Here is a 21611-nt window from a genome sequence, read left to right as displayed (position 1 = left end):
AACGCCCATGTTCTCGCCAATGACTACTGCGATGCTCGGTCCGTGGTGGATGGTGGTCCACATTTTGCTGCAACCTTCAAGTTTGTCAGCTCGGGGGACGCCGATGGCCGTCGAAAACTGTGCTTGCTGTATATATGAATTGGATCACCTTTAACTTCATGGTTGGCCTTGGCGAGGTGACTTTTTATCATCTTGCATGATCATCAACTTTAACTTGACTCGGATCTTGGTTGACTTTGACCAATAGTGAAACCAAAATGGCGCCTTACTTTGGTCTTCGTGGACCGGCTTTGAGTCGTGCTATTATGTGGATGGTTGTTTGTCCAGCCTTTCTGACATATGGATACAACCAAGGTGTTACGGGAGGTCTTTTGACTTTGAAAGCATTTGCAGAGCAATTCCCTCAGATGAACACACTGACTACGACGGGCGCTGAGGAAACTTACAATTCTACAATTCAGGGTATGTATTCTGGTGACTTGAGAGTCGCATTTTGTACTGTGTTCCTTGGTCGATGAGTCTTGCTAACGCATGCCTACAGGAACCGTGGTCGCATTATACACAGTGGGAGGAATGTTCGGCTCGTTATCATGCATTCAATTGGGAGATATTCTTGGTCGCCGGCGAATCATCTTTATCACCACCTTCATCTCACTTATCGGAGCGGTCTTGATGGCTAGCTCTTACTCTCTCGCCCAGTTTATCGTTGCGAGATTAGTCCTCGGATACGGTACCGGAGGATACGTTGCTACCGTGCCCGTCTGGCAGTCCGAAATCTCCAAACCCACCAAGCGCGGTGCACACGTCGTTACTGATGGAATTTTCATCGGTGCCGGTATCACCATCTCCCTCTGGATCGACTTCGGCTTCTACTTTGTCACCGGCAGCTCAGTCTCATGGCGGTTCCCTCTCGCCTTCCAGATCGTCTTGTCCTTGATCGTCATGTCTTTTGTTATGCTATTGCCTGAGTCACCTCGTTGGTTGATCAAGAAGGGACGTACCGAGGAGGCACGGGCTATTCTCGCTGCGCTCGCCGATGTGGACGACGACGCTGAAGAAATCACCCTCGAGATCCGCGATATCGAAACATCCCTTGTTCTCTCTGGTTCTGGCTCCTTTAAAAGCCTGCTCTATATGGGTGAGCAGCGTCTTTTCCACCGTACCGTCCTGGCAGCTCTTGGCCAGGTGTTCCAACAAATGTGTGGTATCAACTTGATCACTTACTACGCAACAACCATCTTCCAACAATACCTCGGTCTAGATGCTACAAAGTCTCGGATTCTTGCAGCGTCGATGTGCCTTACTCAGCCGCTAGGTGGCTTTGTAGCGTACTTCACAATCGATCGCCTGGGTCGCCGTGTCCTTATGCTTTGGAGTGCAGCTGGAATGTCTGTGTCAATGGCAATCCTCGCTGGTACGAACTCACTCAGCAATAACACCTCCGCCATGATCGCTGCCGTCGTGTTCCTCTTTGTTTTCGAATTCATTTTCACCATCGGATTCTCAGGATTGACCTTCCTGTACGCGACCGAGGTAGCCCCATTGCAGCTACGAGCAGCCATCAGTGCCGTTTCGACCACTGCAGTATGGATGTTCAACTTCCTTTTGGCTGAGGTTACTCCTGTGGGCTTCAACACCATTTCATGGCGATACTACATCATCTTCGCCGTTCTCAATGCTGCAATCGTTCCAATTGTATACTTCTTTTTCCCTGAGACAAACGGCCGATCGCTTGAGGAAATCGATGAGATCTTTATTCAGTCGAAGAGCATTTTCGATCCGCCTCGTATTGCGCGTTCCATGCCAAGGCTCCATGTGGCTGAAACTCAAGGCATTGAGGGTGAAATGGCCAAGGCGGTAGACGGTGATGGCTCCGTTCCAAGGAAGGCTCCCAAGGCCTAAATCATTACGATATCACGAATATTTAGATAGCCTGCATTGCAACAACCATGTACAATACATAGAATGGATAGATAGAGACTTGGTCCACAGAAGACCACCCCAATACATGATAGATCTCTCACTGAAATTTGTTCTTGGTTCCTGATCAACGCGGTGTCATAGGCATGCTTAGTTTGAATAAGAATCACTACACAAAACGTTCATTTTCAACCTGCTTGCAGATCTGGTCACGATCTAGTGTTCAAGACGGACTTGATTGTACCAAGTCCATAAAGTTCAAAGACTCAAATTCAATGATCTTGTTCAAAGCCACCAGTTATCCCTAGGTCAAGACTGAGAGTCCAAGGCTCGGCATGTATGACTGGGCTCGCGATGATTCGGGTTGTCCGAGACCAAGCTCCGATCGAGGCCGGCATTTGTGGATCGGTGGAGACGCTTGAATAGAAAGTGGAGGTAGGAGCGGATGAGGCTCTTTTTCTCACCCGCCGCTACACTGAGGAAGTCGACATGCGCACTGAATGTATCTAATTGATTTTCAATTCGCGATTTGCAGTTTTTCTCGTTTGATCTCCGGTATAAAGGCACAGTCAAGATTCCAGTGGTCATTCAGCCCATCCTGGGCAACTCAGGTCTGCCCAGTATGGGAAGGGTGGGCAAGGACATCGCTAATGAATGCTAATCTCAACTGCCGAGAGTGGGCCGCTTGGGGGCTGCTTTCACCGGTAGTACCCCTTCCGTATCACTCCGAACATTTTTGAACAATTGCCACCATATTGTAACGGCTCTGCTCTAGTTGGCCGATGGGGCGCGGGGCGATTAGAAAATATTGAAGAGGCGATCGAATTTGTCACTTGCGCCCTTCAAAAGGGTAGTCAGTGGAGGTGTAAGCTTCTGATATTGAGGCAATGGCTTATACTATGTGCCAAGGGCGTAGCAGTAGTATCTGAAACATTCCCCAAGATGGCCGTAGATAAAAAAAAACTGCAACCATGCCCCAAATCGGCAGGGAAGTTGAAACAGTTAAAGCTTTGTGGGTTACTCAAAATTACGAGATTCCATGGTCGTAAATCGAGAAAGGGCGCATAAGAGATACAAAAACGATAACTATGTAGAAGCATGACATAGCATTTCAAGGTTGCTCAGCGACATCGATGTGTTAGTCTTGGTCCTCGCCAGTATTGGCCTTGTGTAGAGCTTGTAGCCACCTAATTTGATTATGCTTCCGGCCATGACTTGTGAGGAAGTGTCTGGTACTCCTGATGGGAAAGGCAGATGTTATTGAGTCCAACAATCAGTTTGAGATCTTCAAAACACAAGCCCGAGCCTTTCGGAGGTCTAATTGTTTGATCTTTTGCGTCGGTCGTCGGTCGTGGTCAATGCGGTCATTTCGACTATGGAATAGTGTCGCCATTTAGAATAGATGTTATGACTTAAAGAAGCGGTGTGGGGAAAAACTCAACAGGCTTCCTTTCTGAGTCCCTGCACTTGACCAGTTAACTTGACAGCGAGCTTGTGGCTTTACTGGACCACCGGACTTTCAAATCAACTTTCCAATGCTTCAGAGAAGCCAGGAGAATCTCAAACCCCCCGACAAGATTTGAATATTTAGTCCCTCTTATTATTGTAGCAATATGCATCTATCCCTAAAATAGTGGCTAGTCCATGCAATTCACCTATCCGGGAGATTGCAGCTATAGTGCTACGGCATCGTATACTCACATCAAGATTAACTGTCAAATTTCGATCAGGCCTAGATCACCCTTTTTTCTTGTTGTATCTGGAAGGGGTTAGCGAATACGAGATTCGGCCAGGGCATGAATACTTGCCAATGTGTGTCACTTGAAAAGTGAGAGTCTTCAACACAGGCGCGAGATATTTCTGGACGTAATAGGTTATCTGTCTTTTCCTTTAATCAATGGTCATCGAAATAATACCTCTTCGTAGCCAGGTTAAGGTCCAAGTTTTGATACCGTCTAGTCACTTATGTACGGTTGACGTTGAGCTCAAGTGCAACCTGGTACAGATTGATTTCAAATCGAGAACGGGAAACGTCTACTGTTTCAGGGGCTTTCTACTTCTGCCACTACTTTTTTGTTTATAATCATAGGGAATCCGGAACTTGTTGCTACTGTATCCTTCAGCCGTCGTTCTCAAAGGGCACTTGTTAGTCGATTCTCTCATTTTAAAAAGTCATTCGCCGTCATGGCTTTCAAGAACTTCTGTCTCACAGCCATATCCTTCCTTTATATGGGCGGCAGCCTTGCGGCTCCTGTAACCAGTGATCATTCCCGGGTAGGTAAAATGTTGAATAATTTGGATAAAATGCCAAGTTCCTGATCTTCGATTGTAGATTGAGTATTGTGCCAATGAATCCTCAGGCGATTGTGAGCTACAACGCTTCACCATGAACCAGTGCACGACTTTGAACCACGCGTTAGTAGTCCTTCCCGTTCTTCGATGTCAATTGTGGCTGATCCATCACTAGGGGCAATGCAAAGTGGACTGCTACTACAAATGGTTGTTGGCTATATAGGTGAGTTACCACTACTGCTAGAGTTCGATTATGCATTAATGGAGTTCTTCAAACATCTAGCAATTCCGACTGCTCGGGAGACGAGAAATTCCCACTACCTAAGGCCATAGCCCCATTTATGCTTAGCATACCTATGAAAAAGAATGCTGTATATTGTGCCTCACAGTCGCATAGTGAATAGTTACTTATGTCCCCGCTTTCGAAAGTCATTTACAAATTCTCGACGTACATTCATTTTTCCACTTTTCCATCACCAATTCAATTAACGCGGATACCTTTCAGTGTTCGAAACAGATGATTGGCAATACACGTGTAAAGCTTCAGGTCTGAGGTCATCAAACGAATGTTGGGTAGTCTGGACATTTGCTTCATTTAAGAAAAAAGCTTGCTATACAGGTGCAGTGACATGTCCCGCCAGGCAGTTGTCATGATCAAAAATCCTACAATTGGTGGACACCCCACTTTGATGTACTCCAACCTGGTGAAACAGATAGTTCACGCTGATTGATTCAATTACTGTTCATTGGATTCGAGATACGCCACATCCTTAGGGCGGAGCTTCTGCTTCTCGTTAATGTTGAACTCGATCGTGAGAGATGTGGCTTGCGCTTGCTGTATGTGTCAAGGGTGTCAGTTTATCAGAGATTAAAGCAAAATAACAGGCGTGGACAACAAAGACAAAATAGAACTAACTGCGATAGTGTGCCCATGTGCCTCTCTGTTCTTAGGTTCCCATCCGTCTGGGAATCGTTCCTCACTCAGCCAGATGCTCAGATCTCCGACATCGCCGCCAAAGATCGAGTACATGAGTGCAGAGTTTCCAGATCCTAGTTTCAAGGCATGTGCCTGTCAGTAAAGTGGATGTAACACAGAAAACCTCAATTACATGAAGTGACTAACCAAAGAACTTGTGTAGAAAGCTCCATGTTAGCGAGTATTGGCCATTTGAGCGTTTTGACTTAGCACGGCGGAGACCTGAATAGTAGGCAATGTCATCAATTGAAAGGGATTTGCCGTTTTTCGCATGGTCGAGGAGCATATCGACCATGCTGGGGTGTGGAAAGCTTTGGTCGGGACAGAAGGCAATGTCGGGACGCGTGAATGAAGCGTCGTGCTGGACAACCTGCGAAATAGAACATCATCAGCGCATACCCTTAGCCTATCTTCTTGGTCTACCGACATTCAATGCGTTGAGATCATGTAAGTCGATGTGGCCCCTCCCTTGGTCGAGCAGACGGGCGGAAGATGTGAGCTGTTCTGCAAGGGTCGGTGCAAGGTTATACGCATGCTGAACTGCGCGCGAGATTTGCTTATATGTAAGCTGTCGACCATCGTGTGGCAATATCTCTGTTTCATGTGTTTTAGCGAGAGTTCTGTAATAGCCGAGGATGCGCTTTTCTATACTTACCATGATTGGCAAGCGCATTCAGTCTATATGACAGAGAGATCGACGCGCACAGGTCAGAGGAATCAAGTGAAATATTAGATTAGAAAGGAAAGATACGTACGCTGGACACGGAGATCGGCTGTCGATGCCATTGATGGGAGGAATGTATTTTGGCCATTTCCCGCCGTGGCCTGGACTGCCGAGGGGCACAACACTTCCGGCGCGACGGCTTGGAGAAAAGAGGTTCGCCGACTATATTGATTGCAAATCTCTATCAGGCAACAGTACTTCCTGGTACTTTAAGGATAAAATTATGGAAAAGAACACCCACGAGAAAAAAGAGGTCACGAGTTTGAAGCCAAATTGCAAATAGAGCTAAAGCAAGAAGGGTGGCGATTAGATAGACAAGCCCCGTGAGGGTACCTGCAAGCGTAGTGAAGAAGTTGACCATGCTGTTGATCAAGGCAAATCGATCAAATTTGGGAAGATGTTGAGGTTGAGAAACTCAAGTTGATGTCATGAAATATATGGAATGCAGGCGTGCCATGTCGGCTATAAACACTGCATAGCCACCAAGCTCAGCCGGCATGCTTTGTCCGCCCGTATTTGAATAAGCAGCCACCATGAATACTCTTAACTTCGGAGCATTAATTATTAATACAATAAAAAGATACTTGAGTTCATTAAATATGCATCTAGCCTATTTAGCGATGCCATCACAACTTGGCAGGATCGTGGGGAGTCTACGGGCACCGGTACGGTTATTACAGTTGAACAATCATCTATATCTTGCTCTCATTAGTGGCTGGAAGCAAACGTGCGCCGTTAGATTGTCTGACAGCTGGGCAAACGCTCAGCTGGTGGAACGTGGAGACTGATCTGCAAGGCCCCCCTGATCACCTGGCAATCATTCCACCCCCACTCCCCACATTGAAATTTCTCACCACTCATCATTAAACCCGACTTACTTGTCAGTGAAAAGTCCTACAGCTGACTTGGTTCATTGTTTAGCTTAATAATGCAGGTCCGTGCCATGAATCCCAAGATTGCCCACAGACACGAATATTGTTATCACCTGAATCGTACGGGGGGACATATATATTATTTTCCTGCAAGGCTCTGTGGAGATACAATTTTTTTCACACCTCCGACCGGGGAAATTTCCTTGTGAGATCTCAGAGGACTCATGTACAGAAACGCACGTGCGTGGAAGAAGTATTATAGTCATCAAACTTGAAGCTTCAAATATTAGGCTTCTCCGGCGCCCCCGGCTCAAATGACTCTCCTGAGTCAAACGTCGACTCGCGCATGAACGGACTGCGGCGTCTAATATCCGGCCCTTTAAGTACCAAGACAACGGGGACAACAGAAAGAGCGACTCCAACGAATCCTAGCAACGAGCCAGCCCACCCATAACCTAGAGTCTCAAAAAGCTCGTAGGAGGCAAGGGGCAAAAAAGCGCCAAACGTATTCCGCCCCAGCGAAGCCGCAGAAAGCGCCGATGCAGCGTATTTCTCATAGGCGTCAGTCAAATAGTTCACAACAGCCATGTAGATGCTATAGATTCCAACACCTGTGCATCCAATGCCAAGAGTAGGCACAATCCAGTGAATCGATCCATCCCCAACACTTGCCCATCCATACCAGAATAGACCTCCCGCAAAAAGCAAGCTTCCAGGAATTGAGGTATAAAGACGTGCCTCCGGAATTGGTCGGCCAGGCTGCTCCCGGTTTCTCTTGGCTGAGCGTAGATAGATCCAGTCTTGGATCGGATTGAAGACCGTGCCAATCACCGCGCCAACAGAGATAGCGAGCTGGACAAGACCGGTAGTAAAAGTACCCCAGCCGTAATTGTGACTGAACGTTTGCGAAACGCTTGAGAAGAAGAGGAACAGAATTCCCCATGCAAAGCTGACCCAAAGGGTGAAGAATATGACCACCGGCTCGGTGACGAGCATTCGGGTCGGTCGCTCGAAGGAAACCTGAAGTAGTTTCCATATACTAGTGGTGTCAAGGTCGGCTTCCGCATAAATGTGTCTGCCAGTCTCCTTGCGAAGTCTTTTAGCTCGCTTCTTTAAGATAACGTCTGCACGAGTCTCGCGAAGAATCAGCCAGAATACCGGGATCAATGCAGCATTGTAGATGATTTGGATGTAGAATATCCTAGTCCATGTCAGTAATGGGTCGTATCGGGTCTGGCCTTTCTAACTCACCATCTCCATGGATCGTTCTTGTGGATGGTCTGAATAGCAGCACCCACAAATGGCCCCAGCGCGATTCCAATAACACTTGTGAACCCGAACAATGACATTGGTAGACTGCGAGCTTTATCACCATACCAGACATCACTAATGCTGCCACCGACAATGTTGATGCTGACAGAAGAAGCACCACCACCAAAGAACCTGGTAACAACAAGTGTTGCAAAGTTCTGCGCGAATGCCGACGGGAACAGGGAGACGACGAGGATAAAATAAGCGATGAAATATCCTGGCATCCGGCCCGAGGATTCGGTCAATGGGACGAAGATGAGTGGCCAAAAAGCGGCTCCCATGTTCCAGGATGTTGTGGCCCAAGCCAGATTGGGGAATGGGGTATTCTGCACATGGAACCGTTGCTCCATGTAATTATTCCCTGCACCGTACGATCCCGCGGGGAGGCCTGTCAGAATGGAACTGTATCCACCGTTAGCCTCTGCAACATGTAAACACGTAAGAGGGATTGACTCACATGAAGCAGACTGTCAGAGTCAACACCCACTTATAGGTTTTGCTCCAATTGAAAGGGTTGTCAGGGTCATCAGGGCCATTCCATGTGTGTATTTCGATATCTTCCTTATCTCGTAATGGGTGCTGGGACACATGACCTATGTGGTCTTCTCTCTTGAAGAATGAGCGCACTCTAGAATGAGGTGAATACTCAGTATGAAGCCCTCGCGTTGATGAGAGAAATATTATTACCTTGACAAGAATGAATCATTAAATTTATTGTGATGGAGCGTGCTGACAGTTGACGATCGGTGGATCGGTGGAGAGGACGGGTCAACAAGGGGTTGCTCCTTAGGAACCTCTTCGACATCGTTACTTTCCATAGTGGCGCTTCAACCAGGACAAGGCTTAGAGATACGAGGAACTAGAATGGAATACATGAAAATATATTTGTATACCAACAGGTTGGGATGGATTGCTGAGTCAACGACTATCGATCCCATTTTGGATTACGTCATGCTTGTCATGACGGCCAGCGAGCTCGTCAGAATACAGGTATGTGCCGTCGATTCTGTCATTGCAAAGCTTTTTGATGGTTTGATTCATCGTGGTGAATCTTCTCCGATGCTAGATGCTATTTTGGTGTTGTTCAAGAAGCTATCGCGTTAGCATGGAAAATCATTTGCATTAAGGCGAGCAGCCGGCAGTAACCTTAACGGACTGCAACACACTAGTCCAATCCACATACCCACTTAATTAATTGCCCCCCTGATGTCTTGCAAATAAGGGCTGCTAGCGTCAGTGTGGTCGTCTGCCCTAGTGAGCTTGCTATAATCTAAAGCATCTCGAAAATATGGATTTGCTCAGCGGCAAAGTTATCTCTCGGACCAGAGTAAAGCCGCTCGGAAGAGTACCCAGTGTTGCAATTCCTTTATCTGGATTTCTGATAGAAATCGCTATCATGGACAAGATCCAATGGGGCGTATAACGACCCGCCACATATTTTTAGTGTCATCGCCATCCAACACACCCCTATCCAGTGGCTCTGGGATTTTCAATTTCAAGAAACATCCACGGTCACAGCTCTCTTTTAGTCACCCTGTTTTTGGCACCTAATGCCAATGAAGCACAGGAATATGATAGCACAATCAAAGCCATTCATGCGTGCCGCTGATACGTAAGTGGGGGAGCGAGATCCATTGCGTGTTGCAAAGAAGAAGCACAAAGTGGAGCCTCAAAGGGCCCAGCACTCAGAAGTCCCGTCTAGCCAACGGTCAATACCCCAGAACTCCATAATTCTCCCAGGAAGAGCTACCGGTATACATTTTAAACTAGAAATCTTTGAATTTGCTTCCATCTGCCTCCATGCCGCGTTGTCTTCATGGCAACTTGACAATGCAGGTGCCTACTTACCAAGGTTAATTAATTTAGCTCAAAATGAGAATAGGTATTCTTCAAACCTTGAATCTTTCATTGGTCCGAGAAATAGCCTCTGCTTTAATGCCGATGCATCTGGCTAGCGTGTTGACGTATGTGTTTCAGACACTTGGGTGTTGGTGGCGGAGCAGGGTACCTTCTACGCACAACTCCCTCTACAGTATGTGGGCTGGAGATCTTCGAATATATTAAAATAACTAGACACCTGACCAATCAACATTCTGTTAATTACGACTTGTGCCTAATATATAGGCAGTGAATAAACATTCGAAGTGCCGAAGTCTAGCCATCCAGTTCCAATATTCCTATCCGCAACCTCACAGTGTTGCAAAAACCTTATATTGTTGATCGACATCTAAATTAGATACCCGTGCAATCGCGTAGAGGAAACTCGCTACAGAAATTATTCCCTACCTCGAGATGTCCCCGATACCCAAGTTTTTCAAATGATTATTCATCGTCGTGTATCTGTTTCCATTGACCAATGCCGGAAATACCCCGTCAGCCTTCCAAGAGAAGCCAAGACCACGGGGCCAAAAGAAGCAATCCTACCGCTACCCGCCAAGCCTCTCCCGTCTCATCTCTGACGCGGTCTCCAATCCCGGCTTCGAATTGCCGTAGATAATCCGGCTTTTGCAAGCATGTGGATTTGATCCAGGAAAGGGATTGGGAATAACGGGGATGATCTCCAATAGAAAGCTCTCTATTCGTCAGTTCTGCGACGATCGTTTGCCCTGTCGAGGTAAGCTCGTGGGGGCTCTGTCGCGTCCTTCTGCAGACACGCGGCGCCAAGCAGATTTTTGGACACTGCACAAGATAGCCCATAGGGACTCAACGCTCTAGATTGGAGACTCCTGAAGAAACAATGACAGACAAAGTATTTTGAGGCAAATGTACTGGGATTGTGGAGACATTGTTGTCCCTGGCATGACGCGTTCAGAGACAAGAGCAGGATGCTGAGGTTATATAAATCCAGGGCATCAAGTCAGCTCAGAGAATGAAATACTGTTCAAGTCGTTAGTCAGATTTTTCTTGTTAATATTCTTCTCCATCATGGTTCAATTGTCCAAATTCATTGCTGTCGCGGCCGCTTGCTTGGCTGCACCTGCGGTCGCTCACCCTGGCGAGAAGCATGATCCCCATGTGGTGAAGCGTGAGCTTCACGCCCGAGACTATGCGGCTGCGGCTGCAAAGCGCTCGCTGGCTGGCTGTGAGAACAGCCTCCATGCCCGGGAGTTGGCCAAGCGCAACGTTGCCCGTCGCTCGCAGAAAGTCCAGAACCTCCGCAAGAAGCGTGGTGTCACTGCCCGTATGAATTCTTTGCCATAACTTCGCCAGAGACGCATTGCTAACTCATTCATTCAGACCCTCAGAAATGGCGTCGTGACCTGGCCGCTCTCGAGAAGTGGGAGGCAATCAACCATAACCAGACCGGTATTCTCAACTATAGCCCTGCCACTCCCGAATCTGTCGTGTTCGCCGCCAACACCAGTTGCATCCTGACCCCCACCGTTACCGACGGTCCTTACTATGTCTGGGGCGAGGTGATCCGCCAGAATGTGAAGGAGGATCTGTACTCCGACGGTGTGGACATCTCCCTCGAGGTGCAGTACATTGACATCAATACTTGTCGACCCGTTCCTGGTGCTCTGGTCGATATCTGGCAGGCAAATGCCACTGGTGTCTACAGGTATGCAAGCAACCGCAACAAACAATCAGCACATATACTGACCAAGATAGTGGAATCTCGGAATCCGGCAACTATGCTGCGGACGGATGGGACAGCACTTACCTGCGCGGTATTCAGCAAACTGACACAGACGGTGTTGTGAACTTCGAGACAATTTTCCCGGGCCACTACGATGACCGGGCCACGCACACCCATCTGTTGACTCACCTCAACGCAACCGTTTTCCCGAACAAAACCCTGGAAGTGGGCAGCGGCAGCGTGGCTCACATTGGACAGTTGTTCTGGAACGAGGTTCTCCGATCCGCAGTGGAGGACACCTACCCCTATAGCACCAACACTCAGTCAATCACGACCAATGCCGACGATATGTGGTCCGTGGAGCAGGCCGATAGCTCCTACGACCCGTTCCCAGAGTACATTTACCTTGGTGACGACTTGGATGACGGTCTCTTCGCTTGGATCCAAATTGGCATCAACGCCACGGCCGACTACACGGACAACTCTTACTACAGCATCGCCGCCTATCACGATGCAAACGGAGGCCACGAGAACTCTGACAGCACCTTGAGTGGAGGCAGCGGAGGCAGTGCTCCTAGCGGGACCAACGGCACTGCTCCATCCGGCAGCGCTTCTGGAAGTGCTTCCCCAAGCGCCTCTGTTTAGCGAACGGTGGAGACGTGGCGCATCATCAACCCATGGGATGCTTCTTCAAGCGAGCGATTACCGATAGTGACAGCGGGTTTGTCATTCAGGGGTAGACAATGCAGCAGCCTTGTTGCACTGTATAAACCATAGAGCAGATTCAAAGACTAGAGTATAAAAACTTGATTGTTTTATTTTCATTTTTTCATTTTTCTAATTTTCGAGGACCCCTACACTAGTTAAGTGGACAAACTGGACATTACATTGAACGTTAAGCATACAATTGAAGAATGTCGATCACAGCCCTGCCGCGATTTTGCGTTTCTCCCGCGCGCGTAAACCCATGGACCGGAGGGACCCGGACTTTAGTGTATCAATAGACGCGCACGGACAGCAATAATGTAATTTGCGAATTTGGGAGGGCGGAGTAGGATCCAGAGTTCGTACAATAGGTGCCCATAGCGCAGATGGAATGTTGAATCGAAGATTCTCCAAAACGCCACGAATCGATCCACAGGTAAACAACCTTGAAAACGGAGTACAAAGCAGATATCTGCATGACATTCAACATGGGTATGGAGAAGACACTAAACTATTTATGGAAGGTGTAATCGGATTAGGGCAGCAACCCCTGCACCTTGCCTAATCGGGTCAAACAACGATCAAAATTTCACGCCTCAGGCTTCAGTTCTTTCTCTTTCCGAAGTAGACCCGGCCGTAATGTCAAAGACCTCGTGGCATTCAAGCCTCAAATATATCGTTCCAAGGTTTGCATCTCGAATCCCTAAGTCTAACACGTCATATGATAGAAGTCATGTTGCATCGGCTGGGCAACCAGGTCAATGAAATTTGCAACCATGGTTTGTATATTTAGGCAGTATTTTACTACCAGCGAGCGAGCAAGCCAATCACAGCAATGTTAACGAGCTGTTACCGGCTTTCAGGATAGATGCGGCTCCTCGCCCGCCCAAGTGAAACCAACTATGCATGAGCGAAACCGATCGTCAGATCTTCGGGGCTTTGGACATATTCCATTCCCATGGCGAATGTCATGTGTGTGCTGCTTTGAACATGTAATTCTGCCCAACCTCGTTTGCTGATCCATACCCGAGCATGAACCCTGGAACCGTGCAGTCCCACCTCGGCTACGGTCATGCCAACCAGTCCAAGTATCAAGCATTGGTTACCGAAAAGGGAATACGGCTTACAAACCGGGTTTCTGGCAAAGCATTCCACCTACCGCGATCGTGATGGTTCCTCTCGCACGCCGATCCAGCGGATTTAGACTCGGCCCTAAAAAACAATACCCCCCACCTGTACCATAATTTGCATTTATTCATAGACGCAGGGGGGTTCCACTCGGAACCAAAAGTCTAGAGCTGCTACAGGTTTCCAAAGTCAAAATAGCCGGGCTGCAGAAGCGTGGGGATCCGATCTTTATGAAAAGATAAAACCACGAGGGCGCCACCCCATGTTTCTGGTCTTCCCCCCCCCTCTTCATCTCGACTCTGCTGCAAGGCGAATGGGCTTTCCGTCGGACTGCCATGGAAGCTGACGATGATAGCCGCAGTCAGGCTATCCTGATCGTCACAGCGGTTTTTCTCGCCATCTCGCTCATTGCCGTTATCCTTAGAATATTTGTTCGGACTCGCGTGGTCAAGGCATTCGGCAAGGATGATGTCTTTATGTTATTGGCCATGGTTCTCAACATGGCCTTCGCCATTTGTGGATTCCTCGGAGTGAAATACGGAATGGGACGGAGATTGGTTCACTTTGTAGGAAGGGAGGATGATTTCCATAAGGCCCTGCTGGTATGATACAACGATTTCCAGGCGGCGCAATGGTGAAGATTGCTAATTCTGTTGATGTATAGTGTTGGTGGCTAGGCCAAATCTTCTATGTCATTACCTGTGTCGTCGCCAAGATATCCATTATCATCACTCTTTTGCGCATCACCGTGGATCGCGTCCACGCTTACATTCTTTACGCCGCTATCACACTTGCCACCGCTGTTGGCTTAATCTTCTTTTTCTTCACTATCTTCCAGTGCAGTCCGGTCGAGTTTTTCTGGAACCGACTCACCGAAACCGGCACCTGTATCAGCACCGACCTCCTCATCGACATCGCATACCTGTATAGTGTCGGCGCGGCCGTCACCGACCTCACTATTGGCCTCCTCCCAGTGGCACTAATCTGGAATCTCCGCATGAATCAGCGCACCAAGGCCGCTATTGTCGGCATCTTAGGAGTCGGCTGCATGTAGGTCACGCCACCACCTCTCCCCAGATTCCATTGCTAATAGGATTCAGTGCGAGCGCCGCCGTGATCATTCGCATTCCTTTCGTCAAAAACTACAAAAGCACCGAATTTCTGTGTACGTTGCGCCTAGTCATATACCCACACCCCATACTACTTTTCTACCCTCCCTGATTGGATCCTTCGGCTAACAGTCAATATAGATAATACCTACCAAATCTCCATCTGGTCAAACGTCGAAGCAGGCCTAGGCATTACAGCCGGATGTCTCACCACCCTACGCCCCCTAGTCCGATTCCTCCGCGATGGCTCCTCCGGCTCCCGCAGCCGCAACAATCGCACTCCCGCTCCAGGATCTTTTCCCCTATCCAGCAATGTGGCGCAGAAGTTCCACCGCTCCTCGCGATCAAGGCACGACGTTGAGGAAGGGCATCTTTGGACTGGTACAGATCAAGATGACTACCATGGTATCACGACTACTATCATGGGGACCCAGCGTCCGCATCCCAGAAGTAGTAGTGAGGAGGATTTAAATCCGCTGAGTACTGGGTGGAAGGTTGAGCGATCCGTTCGGGTGTCCGTGCGCGATGAATGAGGCGGGTTCTGTTCCCACTCTCCATATTACGTATAATTAATGTACTATACCATTCACGACCACAAAAAAATAAGTAATGTTTTCAATGATTCATACTTGGGTGTTTCATTTAGTTCGCAGATGGCTGTTTTTCTCTTTTGTTCGGACAACAATCCCCTTGTCCTTGTTCCAAGCTTTCCAGGGAACGATCGGTGGCGCCAGTGGGTCTATTGTATCGTAAGCGAGATGATGCAGCACCCTCGAAACTCGAAGCACCGACTCTACACAGCCGACTGTTTCACTATAACCTCCATCTCTCCACGTTCAGACTTTCGGCAATTGGATCGTTTCGATCGCCACCCCACTGTAGGGTCTTGAGTGTTCTAATTAGTATAGTTTGGTTTCGTAGAAGTGCCGTTGGAACAAGTGAGATACAAGTGTATTTTATCAGTACTTTCGTGCAAGATCTAGTCCCTTTCCGGCCTAAAGGGGAAACAACCCGCCGGCTCGATCGTCAGTTAACGAACTTAATACCCAATTATATTCTGGCGTACGGGTAGCGTGTTACGTATGTACAGCGATGGTGATACATTACTAAATCTGAAAGTATTGAATATTCTTGTAGAACGTGATTTTAATTGTCTTGCGCCACGGACGGCGTTACCCAGCCTTCGACTAAGCCTATTGAAGCTAGGTTCTAATTCATGGACAATCTAGACGATTACGTATGAGTGTATCTGAGCAATGCGCCACAGCTTGGTGTTGACATTGATGCCTGAAAAATGGTACTTTTGTCTCAATAATGAGCATGCACCTCCTGTTTCTCGGGATTTGATGCCATGATCGACCCGCACATTAAACTGAAAAGACCCACGCTGAGACGAAAATTTCAAGCCGTTGAGGAATGTTGAAATTCTGGCAGATCACAACTCATAGAGGGCACGTGGACATGTGAAGATATCGATGAACAATATTAGCCAGGGATTCGTCATAGTGCGAGTACGCGAATCCCTCGGTTGAATCTCTAGGCATTGGCAGGCACGTGAGCTGAACATAGCATCTGACCACCACTGGGTCAGGTATTCTTTCTCTCTAAAAGACACCGAGATACAGGGAGATGACAGCTGACCTGTTTCCATGCTCCCTGCTTTCCATTTAATACCTCTCTGGATGGTTGGCTGGGGGAAAGGTGGGCATAGGATTCCGCTTCCGAGATTGCAGAACTCGGCAACCTGGGAAAGTGATATCCGACCACAATATACATTCTGAACTTAGGCCTTTCCCTCACCACTAGATAGAGAGACATAGCTCCTAAGCTCCCAAAACTCTTTTTTATTTTATTCTTTAGTTTTTTTTTTTCTTATTGTTTTCCAAAGATAGCTTTTCGACATTATAAAAAAACCTCAGCAGGCATACAGGTTACACCTAGGCATTGAAGAGTGACCATTAAATTACAGCCAAAAAGATTAGATATGTTGAAAAGCCCTGTTTGGGCCTATGAGATTCATTATCTAGGTCACACTGGATGGACAGAAACTCATCCTTTCCTTACCAATTGACCTACTGCCTAGTCTACTTATCTAGAAATCGATACAGACCTTGCCAATGTGCTGACCACTGGCAACGTATTTCAAAGCCTCAACGACTTGGTCACGACCAAATTTGGAAGTCTTCTCAACAGGCACAGGGAGACCCCGCTCACCGATGAAGCGGACAACCTCCTCCAATTGCTGTTTCGATCCGACCATAATACCATGAACAACAGCGCCTTTGGAAAGAGTAAGGGAAGCGACATCAGGCATATTTTCTTGAGTGGCAGATGAGAGGAAGCCAATGATTGCGATAACACCACCGAAACCAATTGCTTCGAGTGACTGTTTGATGTTCCGGAGCCACCGTTCTCTAGAATGTAGTCAACACCCTGCCCTCCGGTAATCTTCCGAGCCTCAGCCGCCCAGTTGGGGGTCTTCTTGTAGTTGATAGTGTAGTCAGCTCCATATTTAGCCTTGACATGCTCAAGCTTCTCATCTGAAGAGGATGTGATGATGGTCGTAGCACCTGCAGCCTTGGCCAGTGCGAGACCAGTGATTGACACACCGCCAGTTCCTTAATAGGATGATTAGTTTATTTCCCCGGTTAATTGAACAGATGCTTGATTTACCTTGGAAGAGAACAGTTTGACCTGGCCTCAATGGGTTGTTTCCACACAAGGCATTCCACGCTGTGGTACCAGTGCAAACCACACTCGCCCACTGGGCATAACTGAGTGCAGAACTCTCAGGGATTTTGACAACCGCCGAGGTGGGAACGGCGATGTATTGTCTCAATACACCGTCGGCAGGACCACCCAGAGCTGTCGTCCATGTCTTGATCGGTCCATACAAGGTCGTAGGTTCAAAGGCAATAACAACCCTGTCGCCTTTTTCAAATCCAGACACACCCTCGCCAGTCTCAATGATGTCACCGGCTGCATCCGAACCTGGGACTACATTCTCCTTGACTGCGAAGGGGTACTGGCCGGTCGCAATGGCGATGTCTCGATAGTTCAAGGAAACGCTTTTCACTTTAATGAGAACCTCATGCTTCCCAGCAGAAGGCTGAGACTTCTGAGACTCGGCTATGTTATCCAAGGAGCCCTGAGAAGTGAGTCAGAGAACAGTGTGCGAAACCATATTTGAAGATGATGTAGAAGAAACGTTACTTTGATTGATTATAGGAGTTAATGGATTTGCAAACCACAGAGACACGGGCTTTTATAAGCAGCGGTAGTTTGACGTCGTAATTCTTTCTCCAAATCAAGTTTGTTTTCGTCATGATAGCATCGACCTTATGCAATCAATTTCCCTCTCCATGAGGGGTGATTAATTTTGTAAACTCTCCGAGATCTCGATTATCTGCCCCGGCTTCTGACAAACCAACCCCAGGCATTTTCTATCGCTAGTAGGAATCTAGTTCGCGACTTGAATAGTTATTTTAGCGGGTACAAATAATTGTACGATTACTCATAATATTCTGCCTAAGCTTCATGGTTGATTAAAGGATCTAAGATAGGACCTGTTATCTGCGTGTGTCTCATACAAAGGCTGGGAAAGAACCGACTTTTTCTCTGCCAACATTTCCGATATGTGCTTGTAAGCTGAAGCAGACGATATCCAAGGACATCCTGCTGTATCTGATGCAACATCGAGTTTGTTATGATGAAGTTGATCATCTGTTGAAGGGAATCGTGGAGGTAGCGGTGGGATTTGTGGTTGGTCAATTTGACCAATGTCTGTTGTATGTCCGGTATGGCTAGAAGAGGGTTGCCCAGTTTACGACATTTCGATGTTTCGCCAGGTACGCGGGGCTACCCTCGCAGGAAAGGCAGAGCAGCACCGAAGGCCGGAGCTAAGCCCGAGTCTGAGCCCGAGCCCGAGCCCGAGCCCGAGGGCGTCGTATCCTTCATGTTTGGCCGATGACGAGCCATGGAATAGCGCATCAAATCCATTTCCAGGTTACAATAAAGTAGAGCCATTATCTTTGCGCTTGTAGCATCTCAATAATCACCGTCACGTCACGTCACATCGTGGTCGACTGGACATTATGTTGTTATCCACGCTATCATCGGAGACAACTTTCACGGCGCTCGGCCTAGTGCTTCTCTATGGCCTTTATCGTCTTCTCCAGGTCGGAAAACGTGACCCCCGACTACCGCCTGGTCCTCCAACCGTGCCTATCTTTGGTAACATGCTTGATATCCCTGCCACAGGGTTAGGCAAGAAGTAAGCCCGCATAGAATTTGCATTTTCTAATTGGCATCTAAACGAGATGACAGGTTCATGGAATGGTCAAATCAATATGGCAAAATATATTCCCTCAAGGTCGGACCAGGGACGATAATCGTCATATGCGATCGCAAAGCCGTCCACGAATTGATCAATAAGAAAGGCAGCATCTACTCTGACAGACCACCTAATATTGTACCGCTTTTCATCACTCGCGGCAGCCATATAACTATGGAGCGTCAAGGCCCTTCATGGCGAGAAAAGCGGACGCTTGTGACAAGAAATATGAATCCGAAATCACTTGACGAGAAGTACTTCCGTATCCAGGAGGCCGAGTAAGCTTTCATTCCCAAGCATCAAATTCCACAGGGTTGTTATATTAATACTTTCTGGAATGTAGAGCTGTTCTTCTCATGAATCGACTAGTGACAGACCCCAAAAGCTTTTTCCAGTACGCCAGGCTCTACGCGTCCTCCGTCGCGGCAGTGTTAGCCTGGGGGTTCCGTGCGAAGAACCTAGATTCATTCTGGTTCAAGGACACGTCCGCAATGATCGAGGAGGTAATAACTGATCTTGATATTCCTGCTAGCTTTATCATTGATTGAACTCATAGTTCATTAAGGCTATCGAACCCGGTGCTAACCCGCCAGTGGACATAATTCCACCCTTATGGTATCTGCCTGGAAAGTGGAAGAAGCGCGCATATCGCGTACGCAAAAAGATGGACGTTACCTGGGGCAAAGCCCGCCAGATGGTAGATGAACGCCGCGCCCGAGATAACAAACGTGAGTGCTTAATCGACATGAAATTAGATGACTACAACAGTAATGGCTGGCCAATGAGTCAGCATGCCTTTAACAATTTCTTTGGTGAGCTGATGGAGGCTGGGGCCGACACCACTGCGAATCAGATCCTTACTCTGATTATGGCTCTGGCCAAGAATCCAAAGGTCCAGGAGAAGGCCCGTAAAGAGATTGATGTAGTCTGTGGGACCGACCGAGCTCCATTATTCACCGATTTTGAGAAGTTGCCCTACATCAATTGCATTATAAAGGAAGGTCTCCGTTGGCGTCCTACGTGAGTCTCCCACTAGAATTATACTATTAAAGCGCGATCGGGGTTTTGCTAATAGGCATTTAAACATGTAGAACCGATCTTGGACTTCCCCACACCGTTACACAAGGTTGGTCTCGATCGATAAGCCATAAATTTGATTTTAAAGCTAATCGATGTTTTTCTTTTCACTTAGATGACTGGTATGACGGCATGCTGATCCCTAAGGGAAGTACCATCTTTATTGGTGTATGGGCTATGCACCACGATGAAAACTACTACCCTGATCATGACACATTTAACCCGGATCGATTCGTGAACCACACTAAGCTGGCACATGACTATGCAGTGGGATCCAACTATGAGAACCGCGATAAGTGCTGTCTTACTCGATAGATATAGAGATCTGACTGACATCCATTTACATCATTATGGCTACGGCGGTGGACGACGAATATGCCCCGGCATCCACCTGGCTGAGCGTAGCATGTGGCGCATCACAGCCAAGTTGCTCTGGGCCTTCGAATTTGACGAACCCATCGACCCTGAAAGTGGCAAGGCCAAGCCTCTGGATCCCAACGCCTACACTTCTGCCAACCTGGTCTGCCCTCTCCCCTTCGAAGTACGGATCAAGCTGCGCAGCCCGGCCCATGGTGAGGTAATGAAGCAGGAACTGGTTAGGGCGGAGGAGTTCTTGTCTCAGTATAACTAAGTCCGGCATGCATGATTACTATCTTGTCTATAATAACGCTCCTTTGCACGTTGTCTCATGTTTCAGGTATGGTTTTAAGATGAGCGTGGTAGTGTCAGAGCCAGGTTGTGAATGATGTTTTGAGCTATGCTCACAAAAAGGTCGAACTTTCAAAGCGAAGCAACAATTGTGCCCTTATGCAGTAGCCCCACCCACTCGATGTATTGATTGGTGCTCCCAATCCCAACGTAAAATTCAATTTCCATTCTCTACTGCACTAGCATCCACCACAACCATGACGGGGGCGGGAAAAAGAGACAGAAGAACCCAACACCAGGGCCATCCGAGGTCAAAAGTCCGAGCATAAGCCCCGAAATCTAGGCGTTTGGCTGTCCACCGCTAGGAAAGTTCGAGAAGGAAGAGAAGGAGCCCAGCCACCAGTAAAGACATGCCAAAGAAGTCGAGCTTGGCCAGTTGCATTTTCTACGCGTAGTCATTTCCGTGGAGCTCAGCGAAAGACGGAGGATGGTTGAAAAATTATCAGAGGGTGGTTCCGCAGACTGTCAAGGAAAGAGCTTCAGTATTGAACATGATAGACAAAAATAGTGGTGGTGTAACTTACCCATGAAAGTGATATGAATATAGAAGATACATGGCTAGTTAGCCAGGGTGGCCAGGCTAAGCCCAAGATAACTTTCACGCCGATGGGTGGGTTGATGCTTGTAGCCATGCAAGCTGGAATATCTCCAGTGATTCCAAGGCAGTATACTGCAAGTGCAAAGTTATGGCGACCAAACGTGTCCGGATTACGTCCGAAGAAAATATATCAATGCGCTGGCTAATGTTCCATATAATAGTGAAGAGAAATGTTTGCGCTGGGTCTTCTGTCTACGGGTTCTAAACACAGTATTCTTTTGATCTGGATAGCACTGTTCTTGGACCTAAGGTAGTGGTATTAACACCTGTAACTAGTT

The 21611-nt window shown here is 47.7% G+C and overlaps 7 protein-coding genes across 7 annotated transcripts; 4 read left to right on the top strand and 3 right to left on the bottom strand.

Moving 5' to 3' along the window:
- Positions 1-257: 257 nt before the first annotated feature.
- N7503_004416 (putative MFS sugar transporter) lies at positions 258-1902 on the top strand (the record flags this gene model as incomplete). Its single annotated transcript, XM_057063963.1, has 2 exons — positions 258-462; positions 542-1902. 2 exons carry the CDS (start codon positions 258-260, stop codon positions 1900-1902), a joined length of 1566 nt encoding a protein of 521 aa, XP_056921706.1.
- Positions 1903-4948: 3046 nt separating this feature from the next.
- N7503_004415 (uncharacterized protein) lies at positions 4949-5974 on the bottom strand (the record flags this gene model as incomplete). The annotated part of the gene is made up of 5 exons (XM_057063962.1): positions 4949-5047; positions 5129-5262; positions 5336-5558; positions 5616-5782; positions 5944-5974. The coding sequence occupies 5 exons, from the start codon at positions 5972-5974 to the stop codon at positions 4949-4951; spliced, it is 654 nt and encodes a 217-aa protein (XP_056921705.1).
- Positions 5975-7063: 1089 nt separating this feature from the next.
- Positions 7064-8913, bottom strand: N7503_004414 (uncharacterized protein; the record flags this gene model as incomplete). The annotated part of the gene is made up of 4 exons (XM_057063961.1): positions 7064-7985; positions 8036-8497; positions 8553-8723; positions 8783-8913. The coding sequence occupies 4 exons, from the start codon at positions 8911-8913 to the stop codon at positions 7064-7066; spliced, it is 1686 nt and encodes a 561-aa protein (XP_056921704.1).
- A 2107-nt stretch (positions 8914-11020) lies between these two features.
- On the top strand, positions 11021-12320 carry N7503_004413 (intradiol ring-cleavage dioxygenase; the record flags this gene model as incomplete). Its single annotated transcript, XM_057063960.1, has 3 exons — positions 11021-11276; positions 11333-11657; positions 11708-12320. 3 exons carry the CDS (start codon positions 11021-11023, stop codon positions 12318-12320), a joined length of 1194 nt encoding a protein of 397 aa, XP_056921703.1.
- Positions 12321-13843: 1523 nt separating this feature from the next.
- On the top strand, positions 13844-15150 carry N7503_004412 (putative integral membrane protein; the record flags this gene model as incomplete). Its single annotated transcript, XM_057063959.1, has 4 exons — positions 13844-14110; positions 14173-14558; positions 14609-14673; positions 14759-15150. 4 exons carry the CDS (start codon positions 13844-13846, stop codon positions 15148-15150), a joined length of 1110 nt encoding a protein of 369 aa, XP_056921702.1.
- Positions 15151-16709: 1559 nt separating this feature from the next.
- N7503_004411 (zinc-dependent alcohol dehydrogenase family protein) lies at positions 16710-17801 on the bottom strand (the record flags this gene model as incomplete). Its single annotated transcript, XM_057063958.1, is given in 4 exon segments — positions 16710-16993; positions 17005-17235; positions 17291-17765; positions 17787-17801. The coding sequence occupies 4 exon segments, from the start codon at positions 17799-17801 to the stop codon at positions 16710-16712; spliced, it is 1005 nt and encodes a 334-aa protein (XP_056921701.1).
- A 910-nt stretch (positions 17802-18711) lies between these two features.
- On the top strand, positions 18712-20658 carry N7503_004410 (cytochrome P450; the record flags this gene model as incomplete). Its single annotated transcript, XM_057063957.1, has 7 exons — positions 18712-18890; positions 18944-19228; positions 19294-19453; positions 19507-19970; positions 20042-20076; positions 20143-20323; positions 20349-20658. The coding sequence occupies 7 exons, from the start codon at positions 18712-18714 to the stop codon at positions 20656-20658; spliced, it is 1614 nt and encodes a 537-aa protein (XP_056921700.1).
- Positions 20659-21611: the final 953 nt, after the last annotated feature.

Source organism: Penicillium pulvis (genome assembly GCF_028828015.1).
Source record: "Penicillium pulvis strain IBT 33274 chromosome Unknown contig_23_segment0_segment0, whole genome shotgun sequence".
Taxonomy (NCBI): Eukaryota; Fungi; Ascomycota; class Eurotiomycetes; order Eurotiales; family Aspergillaceae; genus Penicillium; species Penicillium pulvis.
The sequence above is the reverse complement of the archived record's forward strand: the minus strand, read 5'-3'. Positions and strand labels throughout refer to the sequence as shown.